General features: G+C 40.8%; 2 protein-coding genes across 2 annotated transcripts; one reads left to right on the top strand and one right to left on the bottom strand.

Moving 5' to 3' along the window:
* The first annotated feature begins 1,427 nt into the window (after positions 1–1,427).
* ciao1 (cytosolic iron-sulfur assembly component 1) lies at positions 1,428–6,471 on the top strand. The gene is made up of 7 exons (XM_061730848.1): positions 1,428–1,763; positions 3,761–3,909; positions 4,008–4,119; positions 4,211–4,299; positions 4,392–4,593; positions 4,707–4,776; positions 5,347–6,471. Exons 1-7 carry the CDS (start codon positions 1,625–1,627, stop codon positions 5,579–5,581), a joined length of 996 nt encoding a protein of 331 aa, XP_061586832.1. The 5' UTR covers positions 1,428–1,624; the 3' UTR covers positions 5,582–6,471.
* Positions 6,467–21,281, bottom strand: snrnp200 (small nuclear ribonucleoprotein 200 (U5)). Its single transcript, XM_061730847.1, has 44 exons — positions 21,027–21,281; positions 19,926–20,089; positions 19,470–19,641; positions 19,181–19,373; positions 19,024–19,079; positions 18,803–18,901; positions 18,536–18,688; positions 18,346–18,445; positions 18,104–18,240; positions 17,932–18,009; positions 17,457–17,630; positions 17,203–17,340; positions 16,957–17,112; positions 16,692–16,862; positions 16,421–16,614; positions 16,184–16,307; positions 15,895–16,044; positions 15,564–15,806; positions 15,286–15,474; positions 15,004–15,201; positions 14,751–14,903; positions 14,588–14,668; positions 14,321–14,404; positions 14,004–14,110; positions 13,802–13,920; positions 13,560–13,714; positions 12,719–12,908; positions 12,449–12,622; positions 12,165–12,325; positions 11,806–12,033; positions 11,499–11,690; positions 11,207–11,385; positions 10,953–11,104; positions 10,743–10,851; positions 10,550–10,658; positions 9,584–9,773; positions 9,320–9,484; positions 9,086–9,207; positions 8,125–8,268; positions 7,844–8,020; positions 7,601–7,761; positions 7,431–7,512; positions 7,250–7,342; positions 6,467–7,158 (listed from the first exon to the last, which is right to left on the bottom strand). Exons 1-44 carry the CDS (start codon positions 21,069–21,071, stop codon positions 7,009–7,011), a joined length of 6,411 nt encoding a protein of 2,136 aa, XP_061586831.1. The 5' UTR covers positions 21,072–21,281; the 3' UTR covers positions 6,467–7,008.
* Positions 21,282–21,740: the final 459 nt, after the last annotated feature.

The raw sequence follows: 21,740 nt of genomic DNA, 5'->3' as shown, positions 1-21,740 counted from the left end.
TCCGGTACATACGTCACTCTTCTTCTTCGTGGCTTCGGCAGGTTGTAGATCACTAGCGCCCCCTAGCGGTGACACGCCTCAAAGATAGATAGATAGATCAGTGGTCCATCCATCCATCCACCCATTCATCCAGAGGTGTCAAGTAACGAAGTACAATACTTCGTTACCTTACTTAAGTAGAAATTTTGGTTATCTATACTTCACTGGAGTAATTATTTTTCAGACGACTTTTTACTTCTACTCCTTACATTTTCACGCAATTATCTGTACTTTTTACTCCTTACATTTTAAAAACAGCCTCGTTACTCTATTTCATTCCGGCCTTCAAAAAAAAAACTATCCAGTTAAATTGCTCCATCCGGATAGAGTGAATTTGGTTGTGGTTGTGGCACAGATGTTCTTGTCCAGTTTTGTTCTTACATCCGTTCCCTCAGATTCCTGCAACTAAACTTGGATGTACATTCCAATAAAGGTTAGGATAAATGATAACATGCCTCTGAAGTTTGACTTTTTGCACCATTACAATACTTATAGGCAACTAGTCATCATATCTTCTGCTCTCTGAAACACATGTTAATGCTCAATAGTACACATATATGGTTCTTTAATATATGTGCATTATACTAAGATGCATTCATTTTCAATGGCTTTTATCCTTAATGGCTTTTTTTCCCCCTTACATTACTTTTACTTTTATACTTTAAGTAGTTTTGAAACTAGTACTTTTATACTTTTACTTGAGTAAAAAACTTGAGTTGATACTTCAACTTCTACAGGAGTATTTTTAAACTCTAGTATCTATACTTCTACCTGAGTAATGAATGTGAATACATCCATCCATCCATCCATCCATCCATCCATCCATCCATCCATCCATCCATCCATCCATCCATCCATCCATCCATCCATTATCTATGCCCGCTTTATCCTTTCCAGGGTCACGGGGGTCTGCTGGAGCTTATCTCAGCTCATTTCAGGTGAGAGGCAGGGGTTACACCCTGGAAAAGTCGCCAGTGAGCGAAATAACCGGAGTCAAATTCCCTGTCTTGTTTGACCTGACTTGGCCAAATAAACCTTATTCTGATTCTGATTGATTACTCTGAGACTCTATGAGTGATGAGAGTTCATCACTCATAGAGTCCCAGAGTAATCAACCACTGTGCAATAATAATAATAATAATAATAATAATAATAATAACCACAATCATATGCTGCAACAATGCATCTTTAAATAACCGTGTCTGACTACCTGATACTGCTGCACCTTTCACTTTTTTTTTTTTTAATTGTATATATTTTAATAAGAGCTGTCATGTGTCTATTTACTGTACAGTGAGCGAAATAACCTTCTTGTTTGACCTGACTTGTTCAAATAAACATGATTCTGAATGCAGGGTGAAGCCCACCCACAATGCAGTGCGCGCAGCTTCCGATAAGCAAAGATGGCGGCATTTCCTACATTGATGCATCTGTGAACTTTCGTACTTTGCTCTTTAGTGCAGCTAAATCATCCTCCTTAGTCATCTGTTCTCCCCCTTTAGCCACTTCGTGCTGATATACGACCACCCTTTCCGCCAGCTCGGTCTGTGGTCGGTGAGAGTTGCTACAGAGAGGGTATTTCAGCATGAAGGCGGCTCTCAGCGAGCTGCAGCGGCTGGACGCGCACCCGGACTCGCGCTGCTGGTCGGTCAGCTGGAGCCCCAGCGGGACGCTGCTCGCCTCGTGTGGCGGCGACAGGGCCGTCCGCATCTGGGGACGCGAAGGTGAGCCCTCAACAACATGAAACCTGATTTATTTAGGCTATTAAAATGTGACTTAACCTTTTAACTTAACAAATATAGTGCATGGGCCAGACCGGATATCAGCACCACTCAAGGTGACAATACTTGATTATGATTTTTGAAAATATCCATGTCTGTAGATGATATTTTGGTATGATAACCCTTCCTGAGTGGCAGCTGTATCTAGGGTTGCCACCTTTCAGAAATAGAAATAAGGGACGCCCCGATTTCAGCAGCGCAGGTGCCAAAAAAAGGGACATCCCCAACACTTCTAAACTGCATAGAAATGTATTTATTTTATATGAAAAAAAAACAAAATGCTTTGATTTAAAGTTTAAATTGCTTTACTAGCATTTAACTTGCATGACTGTACAGACAGCCAACCATACTAGCAACTGAAATGCTATGTACAGGACTGTCTCAGAAAATTTGAATATTGTGATTTTCTGTACTGCAATTACAAAAACAATCATGGCTTACAGCTTAAGAAAACTCAAATATCCTATCTCAAAAAATTTGAATATTCTGGGAATCTTAATCTTAAGCGGTAAACCATAATCAGCAATATTAAAATCATAAAAGGCTTGCAATATTTCAGTTGATTTGTAATTAATCCAGAATGTATGACATTTTTTTTTTTGTAATTGCATTACAGAAAATAAAGAACTTGATCACAATATTCTAATTTTCTGAGACAGTCCTGTATGTCCACATCAGCCAAGATGTAGAATATGGTGTAAAAGTTAATTTATTTCAATAATTCAACTTAAAAGGTGAAAATAATACATGTACATAGTCTCATTACAGGCAAAGAAAGATATGTTAAGCCTTTATTTGTTATAATTCTGATGATTGAATTGTTTATTGATTTCGTAATATATTCTAATTCTTTGAGATTTTTTTATTTGGGGTTTTCATAAACTGTGAGTCATTATCACCAAAATTATAACAAATAAAGGCTTGAAATATCTCACTTTGAATGTAGTGGGAAATAATGCATTTGTTTCAACTTAAGTTGAATTTACTACGAATGAAGTTTTGCAATATATTCAAATTTTCCGACCTTCACCTGTATATTATGACATCAATAAATAGGAGCATAATATATGTCAGTTTTGGTTCAATACGGAACGCAACTTTTAATTCCCAATTACGGAACAATTCCGTATTTCAAGGGACGGGTGGCAACGCTAGCTGTATCATAGTTATCAGCTCATGAAGTTCAGAAAATTACATTTTAGATGCTGGTGCATATCCTGGTTTAGACTCATGTACAGGATATCTGTCAATGTTTCACAATATTGTCTTTGGTATCATTTTATATAAGCATTCATTCAAGCTAAGATGTGAATCTTTCTGACCAGCATAGAAGTCACTGCAGCTCTTTAAACTATAAACAACACACATTTTTACACAATTTTCGCCTAAATTATATACTATCTTTTAGCCCTGTGTCATCTAGGAACAATAGAGACACAAAATACAAAAATTGGAACACTCACAGGACCATAAAGATTCACGAAATGTATCACATCTTAGCTTGAATGAATGCTTAAAAGGTCCCCTTTTAAAATCTTTCAAAAGCTATATTTCTCATACAGTTTACTTTAAATTCAAAGTGATTGTTCCCAGAGATGCACAACATCCTAAACTATATGTACCTATTTTAGTTGGAGGCTTTGCTGTAATCCCCTTGCTTTAAAGGCACTTAAAGTAAAAAGTGGCACTACTTACCCCAATCTACACATTGGGGTTTGAGCTCCCTCGCATGCAACTGCAGGCAGCTCATAAAAACTACGGATACATTTTAGATATATCCAGCATTTTCCGGTTGTGTAGTTGCCTGTATTCAAGACGTTTTTTTTTAATTAAGAATATTATAGAAACATCAGATTCTTTATAATAATCTTAATATTGTGAAATTATTATCATTTCTGTATAAATATGCAGATTTTGCAGCTTACCTCTGTTTTTCTTAGGTGACTCGTGGATATGTAAGAGTGTGCTTCCAGATGGACATCAGCGCACTGTGAGGAAAGTGTCCTGGTCTCCCTGTGGGAACTATCTGGCCTCTGCCAGCTTTGATGCAACCACGTGTATCTGGAAAAAGAAGAACAATGAGTTTGAGGTTTCAGTTTACATTTTTTAAATCTTTGATCAAAACCCTTTTAAAAATGCTTTACATTGCGAGGTGTAACCCACCAGGTTTTCCACTTGTTGTTCTAGAGTTTGACTGTGTTGGAAGGACATGAGAATGAAGTCAAATGTGTGACATGGGCTCCCTCAGGGAATCTGCTGGCCACATGTAGCCGGGACAAGAGTGTCTGGGTTTGGGAAGGTTTGTGTTAATGAATCAGTTTTATTCTCGCGTGTCATGAAACGACCTACAAGTGTCAGATATTAAACGGGATGTATTCATGTTTCCACAGTGGATGAAGAAGATGATTACGAGTGTGTTACAGTTGTGAACTCTCACACACAAGACGTTAAGCATGTTGTGTGGCACCCCACCCAGGAGGTAGGCCACACCCTGTACCCATGAATGAATTCAGTCTCATGCACCATCATTTTCTAATAATATACTCACTTTTTTGTGTGTATGTGTCACAGCTCCTGGCTTCAGCCAGCTACGACAACAACATTTGTATTTACAAGGAGGAGGATGATGACTGGGAGTGCCGGGCCACCTTGCAAGGACATACGTCCACAGTCTGGAGTTTGTGTTTTGATGCGACAGGACAGAGGATAGCTTCCTGCAGCGATGACCGCACGGTGAAGATTTGGAAAGAGTATCCGAGTGATAGTGGTCAGAGTAAGTTGTTAGTGTTTGACAGCAGTGTTTTTGCATTTTTGTCATACATTAAGACGGGAAAAAAAAGACACTTTCCAATCAAAAGCTGCTTTTTCTGCTCTGCTTGTTAAAAGGTGACTTGTCATGGAGATGTGTTTGCACTCTGTCGGGGTATCATGGACGAACAGTGTATGATATCGACTGGTAAGAGTGAAATTATTTTCATATACAACTGTACTATTTTTGTTGGCATGTGTGGTTCATGAAAGGCATAGATAATTAAATGTAACACTTAAAACAAAATCAAGGAACATGATATTAATTTTCCATGAAATTAATTATCAGTTTTCAGGCTTAATTTATTAAACTTTGACACTTATTTCACTGTTAACCATCCCAAAAAATGTATGAATTAATTTGAGATGTGACATATCAGTACTTGAATTGTCATTGATATTGCATCTACACAGTTGGTCTTAATCAGCTTACCGTAGCTCCCGGTTTGAGTCACACAATGGGATTGGTCGTAGAATTTGTTATCACCTCTAATTTAGGACACATAGGATTTGGCTGTGTACTTCACCACGTTTGTTTCTCATTATTGTCCTTTTTTTGTGGCATTTCTATCATTTCAACTTTTCATCCACATGCAATTTAAAATAACAAAACACGAAGCCTATTTTCAGGTGTATGGATAATCTGCCTAAATAGATGCTATTTTCCATTAGTTTTCTCATCTGTGATCAGACTGATCTGATGAGCTTCTTTGTCCAGGTGTCGACTGACAGGTGGCCTGGCGACCGCCTGTGGAGATGATGCAGTACGAGTGTTCAAGGAGGATTTAACATCCAATCCTGATGAACCGACATTTTCACTGGCCGCTCAAGTGACCAAAGCTCACACTCAGGATGTTAACTGTGTCGCCTGGAACCCGAAGGAGGCGGGACTCCTGGCCTCCTGCAGTGATAGCGGAGAGATCTCCATTTGGAGATTCCACGAAGACGATTGAGTCTGTGCTTAAAGTACCAGGGGCCAGATGCATAAAACTTTGTAGTTCATCCTGAACACAGAATTGTTACATACAGTCTTTAATATATGATATGATTTATAACATAAGCTCTCAAAATTCAAAACAAAATACCTAGAGGTGAAATAGAAATGGTTATAGTACGAACAAGAGGCTAAAAAGAAATTATCAGCCTATGCGAGGAGAGCTGCAGGACACTGGTGACTTCTGCTTCATCTGCAATGGATCAATGCTTAAACTGTTTAATCACATCTGAGTGTGAAGATGAGGAGGAGGGAGACACAGTTTGATCATGGTACTATTTTTGAAATCCTTTGAAGCATAAAGAGGCAAAATCCAATCATCAGCTTGTGCAACAATGATGGTGACATGTACAAACGTCTTAGATTTGATCTTCCAATGAGACCAGATGAGCCATCTTTGTTTCCAGTTGTATTTTCTTACACCACCAACTGGAGTATTAACATTTACCAAACTGATAAGGTTTTTAACCTTTTTTACTAAATCTGTTCAGTATTTTGAAATTCTGCACCTTTTTCCATTTCTTATAAGAACATGTGTAGTTGTAATCTGAGAACAGCTTGCACACGTCGTCACAGAAGAACGCGCATGCTGTGTTCACTGTTTGTGTTTCTGGTCCCTGGTCAGTTTTGTCATTGAGCTACACTGGGAACTTGGTTTGTCACCATGTTTATATTTTAAAGTCACAGCTTGGTCTGATTCAGCTTAACAATGCGTTATGTTTATTATGAGCACGTCAGTTTCTACGAAATATTGCTGCTTTGCATTTTGTGGCTGCTCAAGTGAATAAGCAGCTTTAATTCAGAATATAACATTTGTTTTATATGAATAAATATGAAAACAATATAAAATTGTGTATTTTTCTTTTTATTGGAAAAAGGTAGACATTAAAAACATTTAAACCAATCCAGGAAATTCATCATAAAATTTTTAACCCCAGAATATAACACTCCAGTCCCTCTGCTGCGTTCAAATGTGGAATGAGACTGCCCAAGCTTTGCATTCAAACAGACTTAAGAAATGTTTACTTTTATGCCACAATTCTCAAATTTCAGGCACAGAAGTACAAATTGACAGTTTCACACACTCAAAACTAAAGATGGTGGCTTTAGTAGCCTCAGACTCCTGCATGTGTGTTATATTAATGTCAAACATCCTGTACATTATAATTCTGGAGCAGAGTTGATCATTTGGGTGATATAAACTAAAACAACTCAACAAAATAAACTGACAATGGACTTTCATATGAATAGAGATGATTGTGAGAGTCAAAGACAAGAAACGTAAATCGGGTTCAATATCTACAAGTCAAAAAACAAAAAAAAAATTGCGGATCCCCTCTATGTATAAAATAAAAAGGATAAAGTTGTCAGTGATGAAGTGCTTGCTTAGTCTGAGTCACTGTCTCCATCGCTGTCAGCCTCCTTTACATCCGCGCTGAACTTGTACTCCTGGTCACAGCCCATGTATGCATCACTCATGAAGTACAGGGTGTAGTTGTGAACGCCCATCGCCGGTGCAACGAAGTCCAGCTTAACCTGCAGAGGATGGATGTAACAAAAGTGAAGCCTCAGGCGGACTGAAGAGCATGTCTGGTCTTGTGATAGTTACAGTGGGCGACTTGCTTACCTTTGCTTTTTGCTGAAGAGTAAGCCTCTTGATAGAGATGAGGCTATTGGACTTGGGGTCCCCGATCACCACCCACCAGCCCTCCTCACGTTTCTGGAAAATAGTCCCACAAGAGTCAGCAGCTGTTTCATGCGAGTGGAAGAAACAGATTGTTGGAGATGGAGAAAATGATGGAGCTAACCTGAGGGAATAAGGGTGCAATGACTGGACCAGTCACTTCCTCCTCTCGCTCCAACTGGACCTGGACAAGGACTGGACTGCCACTGTGAACAAACGCGGAAATGGTTTACAACTGTTTTTAAAATAAACTTTTAATCCCTCATTCATGCTACTGACAGAATACACACAGACCTCTTAATGTTCTCCTTCTCTGCCACTTCATATGACAGCTCAATATTTGGGTAGCGGTTGCAGAAGCGAGCCACATCAGCCATCTGGACATCCGACAGCTGTAGCAGACCGCTTCTGTCTTCATCCTCCATTTCCATAATGTCAAAGATGCTCTCCACACCCTGATGAAAACAAGAGAGATAACATGGTCAGATTCCGTTCATTTAATTCTAACTGAAGTAAGACATTATGACCCACACTTGCCTTATCTGTGCAGCGCTTGATGTGTTCTGAGGTGAAGAAGGGAAGCTGTTTCAGGTACGAGTCCTTGGACCACATGGCCTGCGTGACCATCTGAGCCAGCTCCATAGCAGCCAGCGCAGGACTGAGCCAGCCATTACTGGACAACACGTCCACGCAGGCCTGAATCAGCCGGATCGCCTACAAGCAGCACAAGCACTCATTAAATAAATCAATACGGGGATCAGATACAGAGATGCCGCTCTGTTAGGTACACGGGGGGGAAAACGGTTAGAAATACAAACCTTGCTCAGGATCTCTTCGGTGTCTGACTGGAGCTCAGCACTCAGCTGCATCCTGGAGAGATGAGCTTGCAGCAGCAGGTTCGTCTTCACATGAGGATCGTTGAACTTGGGGTTGTTTAGTTTGTGTGGGACTCGCTGTGCCAGCTGAAATGCAACATGTAGTCAACAAGAGTTATTTAAAAAAAAAAAAAAAAAATCTTACAGACCTGGGGCCGGATTCACCAATATGTTCTTAAGAACGATCTTAAATGTCTTAAGATCTAAAATTAAGAAGTTCATAAGAAAGTTCTTAAGTGCAATTCCTCAATATTTTCTTAAGAACCGTCTTAAGAACTGTCATTTCTTATTTTTCCTACTTAAGAACTTCTTAAAATATGTAATTGCATTGCACGCGCCAACAAACAACATTTATACAGGTAGTTTGCGTCTTAACCGTCAGTCACTCACTAAACATGGAGAAGGAGAAAAAGAGATGCAGGAACCTTTCAAGGTTATGGTGGATGAGATTAATGTGCGAAAAAAATTACTATTGGGGAAAATTAATAATAATTACCTACCACGCTAAATAACATGCTAACAAACAGTTAACAGGCTCTTTGTGTAATTAATTACAAAGTAAATCCTCAAAATATGACCTACTAGTCTAAACTTGTCTAAAATGTGTTGAAAAAGGTGATATTAGAGGCTTACCTTTTCAGTCAAGTCAAGAACAAATTTGAGAACTTTTATTTCAAGAATACCATTTATTCTTAAGAAGAAACTTAAGAAGAAAGTTGAGAAAATACTTAAGAACTTTTTTAGAAAATATGACTTCTCTTTTTTCTTCTTAAGACTGAACTTAAGAAAAAAATGACCCTTAAGAAGATTTTTTTTCTTAAGAATGTTTTGTGAATCCGGCCCATGGTCGAGACATATCAACATGTTAAGTTAACTGCAACTCCTTTCAGTTTGGTTTAATTACCTGTCGCAGAAGAGCATCCTCATGGTGCCTGATGGGAATGTTCTTATACTCAGCAGCATTGGAGATGATTTCAATTAGTCCACGTATCTTGGTTTTGGCATTCAGGGACATGCTGAACAACTCTGTTCAACACAAGAACAAAGCAACACAGTGAAGTATGACATTTAAAAACAAACAAAAAAAAAATCTGGTTAATTCACAAGCTTGTCAGTCAGGAAAAGTGTGAATACAAACCAATGGTGGTGTAGTTGATGTAGTAGTAGGCAGCGATCATGCCCAAATTGAGCGGCGCCACATCCATTTCATCTTCGATGCTGATGCATTTGGATTGCTCCAGGTCGTGTAACGTGTTTTCCACCAGCTCTGACAGGTGGTCGGACAGGTGGCGATGGGACATGCCTGACAGGATGATGGAGCCCACAGCACAGAAAACTCTAAATCTCTCATTTCACAAGCGAGTCAACCATCTTGCCCAAGTGCAGGGAAAATTTTGTTTACCTTGCAGGTTGTAGTAGTTGGGGTTCTGGGTCATACGCCGGTAGAGGAAGGTCCATGTCAGGTAATCCACAGCATCTTGCTTGTTCTCCACTGTCTTGGTAACGATCTCAGCGTTGAAGTGGTCGTGGAGACAGTGGTCCAAGTGAGACTCCACTGGCAGTGGCTCGTACAGAAACTTCTTGAAGAAATCCTTCAGAGAACAGACAGATTACAGGGTGTTACAGACAGATTACAGGTTTGACCAAGGTAAATTCAAGACTTTTTAAAACCATTTTTAAACTAAATTTAAGACCAAAAAGACAAGTCATTAAGAAATCCAGCGCTGAGGTCGAGGTTGCCAGATCTGGCTGACAGGTTCCAGCCAAGACGCGATTTAAAACCCGCCGACATAATGAAAAACCAGCCCGAATCATAGATTCTCTATATCAAAACCGTCAATTATTAAATGCATAATACATTTCGAGCTTCACAACACCACTAAATAGCCCAAAAAAAGTTCAGGCTCCAAACAAAGACTACAATTAAATTGAGTAGATTAACGCAAATAAAATATCAGAGTTTATTGTGAACGTTTCTACTTTTCTCTGCCATAATGGCAATTTTTTTGTTAATAAATTATCCTAAATATTTACTAAAAACCAGGAAAAGCAGCCCAAATACATATTTTTCAGCCCAATTGGGCCGAAATTTTCCCAAGCTGGCAACACAGATTTTGAACCTCCACGGGAGATTCTCCCCAAAACGAGGAAATAAACTTTTTATAGATGGATCGATACATTCCCTCTAAAATTAAAACCCCTGGATTGAGATTTAACACAGATTATGACATTTAAAAGGCCTTATTTTAGCAAAAATGGTATTTAAGACTTTTTAAGGACCCGTGGCCACCCTGGATTAAAAGTCAGGTATCCTCTGTAGCATTTTATAGACACTATTATGTCTTTTGACAGTTTTCAAAATGTCTACCTTCTTTGAGCCCTGACACATGATGACGCAGCGGCCCTCGTCATCTAGCATGGGTCTGTTTGCTTTGCCCACCATCTGGAGGACATCGTATATGGGATAATCCACATATCTGAGGGGGGAAAAAGGAACAATGTCTCCAACACAATATACATAATTACAATAAAAATCTTTTGAAGCTAAAGAGATTCCTTACGCGTGGATTTTTCCATTGTAGTACTGAGTGTCCATGACAATGACAAGATGTGCAGAGATGTTGATGCCCCAGCAGAGTGAGCGTGAAGATACAACCACCTGAACAGCACCTGTACAAGCAGATGAAAGTCAAACTTCCAGGAAACATTTGTCTTTTTACCTCCTGGACTCTACTGCTGCAGCAGGACTAAGAAGCAGGAGGGATTCATACCTGAATTGAAGAGCTGTTCCACAATTCTGCGTTCGGTTGCAGACAGGCCTTCATGCAGGTATCCCACACCGTTGGCCACAGTCTCTTTCAGAGTTGGATCATTTATTTTCTCCAGGAACGGAACCAGATCTTTCTCATTGCAATGCAAGAACCTGCAGAGACAACATCTTTCTCATTATCGCATTAAGATCTCGTTCTAAAGTCACTGCTGCAGCACAGGCCGTCGGCAGACAGATGTCACACCATTGACTGACCTTTGAGGAACCACGTCAGCAGCGCAGAAAGTGAGGATGTCGATGGCAGTGAGGCGGGTCTGTCTGCGGGATGGGACGAACACGACCACCGGTTTGGAAGGCGAGTGCTTCATGATGGCGTGATACACGGGCTTAGCCATGGACAGCAGGCGAGTCTGAGTGTGACTTACGTTGAAACCCTGCAGCCACAAAACAAGTTGACAGCTAATCAGTGGGTGGATTGGTATTGATGCATTCTTGGCCGTCAGTAGACGCGTACAAATCTTTGTTGACTGGTACTGGGTTTACAGACCTGGATGTGCAGCTCTAGCGGTACGGGTCTGACGTTGGGGTGGAAGTTAAACGTGGCTGTGGTGTTGCAGCCCAGCCAGTGGGCCACATCTTTGGCGTTGGACAAAGATGAGCTGAGGGCCACGATACGAATGGGGCGCTCAATCTGAGAGGAGATGTATCTCATCCTGGAGCAGATGACCTCCAACACAGGCTAACGACAACACAGAAGCGACATCAATTAAAGCGCTAACCAAAGTCAGCTGCAGTGCAGACCTGGTTGTTTTTCTGCATGAAAATCACAAACAACGGCAGTGCCGGGGTCTTACTCCATTTTCTCCTCCAATGAGGTGTGTCTCATCCACAATGAAAAGGCTGACGTTCTGGACGTTCTTCCTCTGTTTCCAGCGACGTGACAAGATGTCCCATTTGTCGGGGGTGCTGACAATGATGTCGCCTTTTCCCAAGAGCTTCAGATCTGTGCTGGTCTCCCCGGTCAGCAGCACCACCTTCTTGTTCAGCAGGTCCTGGAACTTCTGATGCCAGTCGACAAACACCTGAACGGAAAACACAATGTACTCGTCAGTATGATAATGTTGGGGAAAACACTGCTAATTAGGGATGAACGATTTGGGAAAATAATCTAACTGCGACGACGGTTTTGGAAAGCCATCCCTTAACTTCATACCTGCTCAGCCAGAGCTTCCATAGGAGTGATGTAGACGCAGCGACCTTCTGCGTTATGTAGCAGCATTCTTAGGATGGCGAACTCTGCACAAATGGTCTTTCCACTGCCGGTGGGAGCTCCCACAAACACATTATCATCACTGTTGTACACAGCATTGAAGACTGGGGAAACATAGTGAGATGTAAGCTGATTATTGTTTGGCTTGAAGAATCTAAGATTGGAAAGCTACTTGGGAGAGTTTAAATGATAACGGTGTTACATGAGGTTTGTTTCACATTCTGTACCTTGTGTCTGAATGGGGTTGAAGAAGGGGAACTTGTTCTGGTAGAGAGCCTCAAAGGCAGAGTTCCTGAGAGCTGTGACAGGCAGCGGCTGCAAGTCCAGCAGCTCGGTTGGCGGAGGGTACTTCTCTGGGAGGATGAGATGACGGAACGATACTGGGAGCTGAGTCTCACAGGCTGGGACACGGAGAGGGGGGGAAAAAAACATCACTGAGCCGAAGTACTTCATTAGAGCATGAGAACTCTGTAACCGGTTTCAATCAAACTGCTTACACAGCCATCGGTCTGAGACCACACGGATGAAGTACTGCGGAGGCAGAGGCTCGAACACGGGGACGAAGAAAGTCACGAGGTGCTCGTCCTGGGCGTACTTGGCTTTGAGGAGGAAATACTCATGATGCAGGATGACCTCACTGTCCACGTCCTCAACCAGGATCCAGAAAGCTTCAGAAGACGCATGAATCTACAAGGGGGAGATCAAAGTGTTTAAAGAGGCAGAGAAATGTCAAGACACTTCAGGAGCAGCACATCATGTTTCAAATAGGGCTGGGTATCGATTCAAATGTCAAGAATCGATTCGATTCCGATTCTTAATATTCAGAATCGATTATCATGATTCGATTTGATATTGATTTGGCTTAGATATTATAAAATATATATATTTGGCTTAAATAACAATTTAAAATGTTTTTTGAGCTGTTGCCTGAATTATATGACTGTAAAATAACTAGAGAAATAATAATTTCACAATAATTATTGATAAATAACTAAGAAATAAATAACTCAAACAGGCCTTTCAATATCCATTTAAAGTGCAAAAAAGTCACAGTTCATGCAGTAAACTAATCATTTTAGCTTATCTAATTTATTCTGTCACCACGCACACATATTGCCATGAAGCACCTGGCATTTTTCGGAAGTGTCATGACAAACTCTGTGTCCGACTACTGGGATTAAAGTTCACCTGGCGAAAATGATTGGGGGAGGAGAGAGAAGAAGAAAAAAAAAAAAAAACGATCTTTGGACATAAGAATCGATTTTTAGGAATATGAGAATCAATTTAGAATCGGAAAATCGATTTTTTTCAACACAGGCCTAGTTTCAAACTGCTCACCTTGTCATCCCACTGGAAATCAGGTGTGATGGTGAGTTCCACTTTCAGCGTGGAGCGAGTGATGGGTTGCAAGTGGACAGCCAGGTCCAGTCTGGGGAACTGGTGGACATATTTGTGGATGGTCTTCCCCATCTTTGGCATTCGTATCAGCTCACCTGAACAATGAAACAAACACGACTTCTCACTACTCTGCACACAGAAGGAAGAGTTTAGTCAACACATCACAGAGGGAGGAAACTCACCAATCTCATTGTGGTTAAGATCATAGAGCCGCTCAAAGGGGAAGTTCTTCTTCTCAATCTTCTTGATCACTTCCTCCGGCAGCTTCTTGAACTGCCGCAGAGGAGACATCGACTGCCACCTGTGGAGAACGGGAATACAGACCGTGAGCAGAAAAGCTTCAACACAGCAAACATGACAACTTAGGAGCTAAAACACATTTACATTCTCTTGTCAATCATCTTGCACAGATTCATGGTCTTATCTGTGAGCTGAGCCCAGCCCCGGTTCAGCACGATTTCAAATATGGCCCGCATTAACCGTCCAGCACTCTGTGGGAACAAACAAAAGAAAATAAATCTCATGACACCAGAAAACCAGTATAACATGACAAAATTATATTCATACATCTTGTATCAGACATACTAATGTCACAATGGGCTCATCACATTGTGAAATTACATATTTTACTCATAAAACAACAAATAAAAGAGTGAAGGGAACATGAAAAGTCTGACAAACAAAAGTAAGAGTTACGATACCTGAGTAACGTACACCATGTCTGCCATGAGAGCAAAGCCTTCAAGTTTGAGCTGCGAGATAAATGCCTGGAGCAGCACATTAATCTGAAATGACAGAACAAACATCTTAGCTCACTGCAGTTTGTTAAACTAAAATTACCCAGCATACTTAAAAACATCAGGAAAGAGTCTTAAATCTGCAAACATGAAACCGTATCTGTAATCATAAAAGAAATTTATGCTCTCAAGTCCTTCTATTAAGAAGAGAAACGTGGTTGTGCATGTTACCTTTGCGCTGGGCTCCTCAATGCTTTCCTTCACAGGAATAGGAACTCTTTCCAGCAGCTTCTGAAGTTCCAGTTTCTCCTCCTAAAAGGTGAAGTTATAAACAATCATTAAGAATTAAAAGAGTCCTATTTCAACCATCTTTTTCTGTCGGGAGTCATCTTACCTCTCTGACGTTGATGTTCCTGAACTCTGAGGAGAGTGAGAACACTCTGAACAGTTCAATCTCACTGAGAGTGGGCTTCAGCAGCTGATTGTAGGTCTGAATCGAGTCGTGTGTGATGTAAAAGTGACTGGCAATCCGACCCAGATCTGTAACCTTTGGGAAAAGAAGCAAAAACACCCCTGAAATGATCAAGTCCAACTAATTCCTACTTTTAAGTATACTTAAAAGATGTGGTCAGCTGAGTAGTACATACCTGGAAGCTGCCTGTCCTCTTGTCGTATTTGACAAGGTTGTTCTTGTCCAGGACGTTTGCTGCTGTGTGCACCAGATCCATCCTGCGCCTCTCCAGAAGGGGATCTGTAGTCCGGTCATCCACAGAAATGCCGTACAGGGTGGGATTTCGGAGCATGCGGACATACAAGTATGTGTAGCCTAGCCAGTTCACAGCATCCTGCAACACAAAATATGAGAGATTACACACCAAGGAATTCAACATTATTCTTTTTCCGTTTCCATGTAAATCCCAGTCACTAACCTTCACATTCTGTACATTGCCCAGTACTATCTCTGCGTTGAGCATGTCAGGTAGCTTGCCCACCATCTGACTCTCTATGGGCAGCTGCTGGTTGAGCAAGGACAGGTAATACTGCAGCTCTCCATGAGACGTGATCAGGATTCCCTCTCCTTTGGTGTCGTACTGGGGACGGCCGGCGCGACCAAGCATCTGAAACCAAACATTCCTCTTTTGAGCTTCTGCTGCAACAGGTTTCACACAACAGCAAACTTAGCACTTAGCACCAGGCACACGCTGACCTGTAAAATGTCCAGGGCTCCCAGCTCTGTCCACCTGCCTTTCTCTGGGCTGTAAACCTGGGTTCCTTTGATGATGACAGTGTGTGCTGGCAAGTTGACACCCCAAGCCAGAGTGGCTGTCGACACCAGGACCTGAATGTGCCTATCAGCAAACAAATCCTCCACCAGTGTACGGTCCACCCTGGTCATACCGGCGTGGTGGATTGCAAATCCATAAGGAAGCAAATCCTTCAGCTCGAGGTTCTAGAAGAGACGGGTGGATCCATCACAATGATCATGAGGTTCATCAAAGAAAGCACTTTAACATTTCAGATTCATGACGTCATCTTACTTTGCACTGCTCCGCCTCAGTTCTCAACACTTCAGTGGATGCAGAACCCTCTCTGAGGAAAAGGCCTAGAGTATCCTTCTCCAAGCACATGTCCCTTATGGCCCTGGCCGTCTTTCCTGTCTCCTTCCTGGAGTGGACAAACACCAGCACCTAAAGAGGGCAAGTGGGTGTCAGTTTTTCATATCTGTTTTCATACTACTGTGAGACTTCACTCACAATAACAGGATTTTTAGTCACTGCAGAACGTGTTCTTCACAGGTTTATGGTTCAAAAGCCAGACAGGACTCACCTGGTTCTTCCCAGCATGCTCCATTATCTTTTCATAGACAATCTCATTCATGATCTGAAATCTTTTGATAGCTTTCTTCTCTGTGATGCCAACATAAGTTTGCTCCAGCGGTACGGGACGGAAACTGTAGACAAAAATCAAACAATGAAACGTATTATTTTTAAAAGGAAAGAGAAATATTTTTTGAGACGATCTTCTAAAAGTTAACTTTTTTTTTGAATCCCTCTCTGAACACACCTGTTGTCAAAGTAGAAGAGTCCCTTTGCAGGATCAACACGCAGGCAGGTAGCTACATCTTCATAGTTGGGCAGTGTGGCGCTGAGCCCCAACAGACGCACGTCCTCCTGGGTCAGCTCCACGTTACGGATGGTTCTTGCGACCAGAGACTCCAGCACAGGTCCACGGTCATCGTGCAGCAAGTGGATTTCATCCTAAATAACACTGACTTAGTTACTCTGACGGTCATGTTGAGTTTCATTCTGACATTTGCTTTGTAACAAAAACTTACGATGATGATGAGGCGCACTAGCTGGGTGTAAGTACGCTCTCCGCCCTTCCGAGTGATGATGTCCCATTTCTCTGGGGTGCAGACGATAATCTGGGTGGCGTTGATCTCCTCTTTACAGAGCTGATGGTCTCCCGTTAGCTCAGACACGGTGATGCCATAACTTGCCAGTCTCTGAGATTTGAAAAGGAAATAAGTTATTTGTAGATACGTCTCTCACTTGCTTGTAAATGTTTCTAATGCTCTGAAGCGGAGAGAGAAGAATCACCTTGCTAAAACTTCCCACCATCTCTTGTACAAGTGAGCGCATGGGTGCAATGTAGATGATTTTGAAGTCATCCACATTGATGGTACCGTCCATGTTTATGTGCTTCCCAATTTCCCTCAGCATTGCCATTAAGGCAACATTGGTCTTACCAGCTCCCTGTGTGCGCGACAGAAACCAACATTAAAGGTCACGACAGACTTTTGGACAAATGTTGCAATTCTTTTGGCTTTTACAAAGTTTGCTCACCGTAGGGGCGCACACAAGCAGGTTTTCATCTGTCTCCAGAGTGGTCTTGTACAGTTTACTCTGGATGCGATTTAGAGTTTTGAAGCCTTCAAATCCGGCCTGTGCATACTTGGGCAACTTGTCAATGGAGACGAGTACCTGTTGACAGAGAAATACACTGACTACAGGACACTGAACATATTTTTAGTTTTTTTTTGTGTGGAAATGTTTCCACTACAGATTTGTAATAACAGATTTGGGGGGGTCAGACAAACCTCATCATCACCAAAAGGTTTGGGTTTTAGAGCAGGCACATGCACTTCCTCATAACCTTTGCGCTGTTTGCGAAAAGAGCCGTCTGGAAGCTGACAACGTTTGTTAGCCATGAAATGGCTCCCTTGAGTGAAGGTTATGTCATCCAGGTCCAAAAGCTGTCGAGGGGCCAATGACTGAGGGATAAGAGGAAAAAGAAGAAGAATAAACTATAAATGCCAGGCTGAGTATTTACATACATTTCATGCCATGTCTACACCGTGTGTCTGCATGTGTGTCCGTGTGTGTGCGGGGAGGGGGGCAGGGCATTAATACGTTTTATGTTTATTTGTTTTATGTAAAGCACTTTGTGTTGCATTTTATGTATGAAAGGTGCTTTATAAATAAAGTTTGATTTGATATTTCTACAAGATGCAGCGTTTCTAACAACAAAAGTCAAAGGTAGTGAATGTACAATAAAGCAGTTCATTTACTTACCTCTCCATGGTCAATGTCCATGGCTTCCATGTCATCAACACGAGACTTCCTCAACCTCTCCCTGCGAGATCGCTCTTCCTATAAAGCAACAAAAATCAAAGACATTATCGTCAACACAAGAAAACCAATTCATGCAAAGTGCTCAGATCATTTCACAAGCAAGAGCTCTTACTCGAATAATGTCCTCCTTCTCTGTCTCCTGCAGCTGGTAGAGGATCTTTGACAGCTCCTGGTCAGACTCCATCTTTCCGATGATTCGTTCTTTTTCTGCTTCACTCTGAGCGCTTGCCAGCATGGTGCAATACTGGACTGTGTGCCGGAGGCGGAGCAGACAGGAAAAATAATTTCAGCTTTAAACAAAAAATAGGCAGCTGAAAAGATTTGATTTGGTTTAATTTGACTAGATGGGCTTACTCATGCGACGGTGCTGACGGAGAACTTTAATGAAATCAAAGGTGTTGAAGCCCAACAGCAGCACCAGCTGATTCTCACACTCTCTGTCGTCACTGGCAGTCTATGAAACAGAGGAATGAGGGTTGTCAATGGGTTTGAGAAATATAGCTGTATCCACTGTAAATGTACGGAGGCAAGGTGAAAAATATACCTTGAGGATTTCCAAGACCTCATCTGCTTTCTTTTGCGAGACGATGGCATCGTCATAGAAACGGCTGAGTTGACGCTGAAGCCAAAAGGCATCAATGTCTCGAGGATGTAAATCTTTTTTCTTCACAGTCATCACATCACCTGTTTCCCCAAGCTAAATGAAGAGTAATTTACAAGATTTTAGATTCTGAACCAACCAATTCTGACTTTCTCTGAAATGGAAAACTAAAGAGCGAACAAAGGATAATGATGCAGCTGCTGCGCTTACATTAGCTGAAAGTGTAGTGGTCCCAACAGCTTCCTCTCCTTCACTGTCTTCATCTGAGTGTTCATCTCGTACTTCCCCAAACTGGTCTTCATCCCCTTCCTATAGGATAAATACGAATAAACAGTGAAGCCCAAACCTTTATTAAAATTAAAAAGTTTTCATTTTGGAGGGTCAATTTGCTGCACAGTCAGCTGTATATTCAAGGGTAAAAATAAACTCACCTCTTCATCAGATTCAAACTGCACATTTACACCATATGTTTCATCAATGTTGTCATCTGTGGATAAATTATAAAATTGAACACACACATAAAAAAAATTGACACAACGCTGTCTATCCTAGTACTCCTATTAATGATCTTCAGCCTTAGTCGTTTACCCATGTTCTGCAGGTCTTTGTCTCCTCCATAGTCTGAGATCTTCTTGCCCAGATTGACCAACACATGATAGCGTGTGTCATCAGAGGGTCCAAGAAGCTGCTCAACTTCGCGGCGTCTTTCTTTATCCCTCATTTTGTCATTCTTCAGCACAGCTAATACTTCATCAGCTGCTCCACAGAGAATATCACGTGGCTGCAAATGTTAACAGGGTGAAGCAACACATAAGCTACTGTTCCTTTATCCAAAATACAAGCTAAATGACTGATAATAGCTGTAACATTTACCAACCTGATCTCCTAAAGCGGCGTGGATGAAGCTCAGCAAGACTTCATACGTCTCTCTGGTTTCTTTGGTTTTGGGTTTATACACAATGCCCACCATTTCATCGATACCTTCAGACAGAAGGGTAAACCCCTTCATTTTATTGATATCGTGTCTGTCTTCATCTCTTTTTCGTCTCCTGTGTAGACAGCACAAGAAAGAACGAGAAAGATTAAAGTTATTGTCATCCAATAAGCGCCAGAACATCATATCTACCTAAACAATGACCTGAAAGTGATAGAAAACCTAACTAATCAATAAACTAGTCTGTTACTTAGGTAGGAGCACTGGGTGATAAAATGGGGGAAAAAACTGGGATAAAAATATTAGAAGAATAAACTAGTCTGTAAAGTAAACAGACAGAAAGCTGAAAAACAAAGCGTGTTTAAGTTGACAAAACTAAAACGTGTGGTGTTTACTGACTTGTCTCGTCTCTCTTCCAGTTTCTGTGGTTTGGTCCTCTGAGCCTTGTCTCCCATCTTGGTCCCCTCCAGCTTCCCCACCAGGGACAACACCTCTCCGGTCGGCTCATCTCTCCGCGTGCGGTCGATCAGTGAGCGATCAGCTTGCAACACCAAGTTGGAGTTCTGTGATGAATGAATGAATGTTTTTTATATTGAAAAATTAAAATAAAAACAATGAACAGTAACATCTTCATATTCACACTTTATAACTCTATGAATTTACATTATTGTTATTATATCTACACAATATGTAAACCATATAAATATAGTCTATGTAAATACTACGTAAACATGCCTATTACTACATAATTATCCATATAAGTATATAGAAAATATAAATATTACATCAATATATAGAAAATACAAATATTATATAAATCTATATACAGGACTGTCTCAGAAAATTAGAATATTGTGATTTTCTGTAATCCAATTACAAAAACGTCATACATTCTGGATTCATTACAAATCAACTGAAATATTGCAAGCCTTTTATTATTTTAATATTGCTGATCATGGCTTACAGCTTAAGAAAACTCAAATATCCTATCTCAAGAAATTAGAATATTCTGGGAATTTTAATCTTAAACTGTAAGCCATAATCAGAAATATTAAAATAATAAAAGGCTTGTAATATTTCAGTTGATTTGTAATGAATCCAGAATGTATGACATTTTCGGTTTTTTTTTTTTAATTGCATTACAGAAAATAAAGAACTTTATCACAATATTCTAATTTTCTGAGACAGTCCTGTAAATATACACTATATAAACTACATCATTATCCCTATAAATATATATATGCTACATACCTAATAAATACATAACATATATTTATGATGAAAAATGAAATTAAGCACGTAAAAATAGATATTTTAGCAACTAAGCGTGTCATTAGAGAAGTCCTAACCCATAGCTACCTAGCGATGAGGGGCTATGTTAGCAGAACAGATCAATAAACACACTCAGGTGGTCTTTATTGGTTAGTGCTACTAATCCCTGGTCCCTATAACCTTTAATATGTTAGTATTCCCTGACTAGACCGATTAGACCGCACTCACCGCTTTGTACTCGTACTGCAGGCTCCGAGCGGTAACGTCCGCCATGGTGCCGCTGCTCTCAGCCTCGACCTGCCGACGCTAAATGTTCAGAGTTCAGTTCACTCTGCCTCTTTATTTGGCCACCGTGAGCATTGGTTTACGGTTTAGATTTTTAAACGTGAACCTGCTCTCGAGATCTCCAAAAAGTTACAAATAAATATGCGTTTCACGTACGTAACAATACCAACACGAGAACACGAGAGGAGGTTGCTGCCGTCTTCCTCTTCCTGTGTCAAGCAGCACAGCAAAACCAAGGAGACGTTTACACAGCGCCCCCTGGTGGTACCACACTGTACTGTGTATTAAAATCAGAATCAGAATCAGAATCAGAAGAATCAGCAGAGGTGTCAAAAATATTCACATTCATTACTCAGGTAGAAGTATAGATACTAGAGTTTAAAAATACTCCTGTAGAAGTTGAAGTATCAACTCAAGTTTTTTACTCAAGTAAAAGTATAAAAGTACTGGTTTCAAAACAATTAAAGGTTAAAAGTAAAAGTAATGTAAGGGAGAAAAAAGCCATTAAGGAAAAAAGCCATTGAAAATGAATGCATCTTAGTATAATGCAAATACATTAAAGAACCATATATGTGTACTATTGAGCATTAACATGTGTTTCAGAGAGTAGAAGATATGATGACTAGTTGCCTATAAGTATTGTAATGGAGCAAAAAG

This window comes from Cololabis saira, chromosome 9 (assembly GCF_033807715.1).
Source record: "Cololabis saira isolate AMF1-May2022 chromosome 9, fColSai1.1, whole genome shotgun sequence".
Classification (NCBI taxonomy): Eukaryota; Metazoa; Chordata; class Actinopteri; order Beloniformes; family Belonidae; genus Cololabis; species Cololabis saira.
The sequence above is the reverse complement of the archived record's forward strand: the minus strand, read 5'-3'. Positions and strand labels throughout refer to the sequence as shown.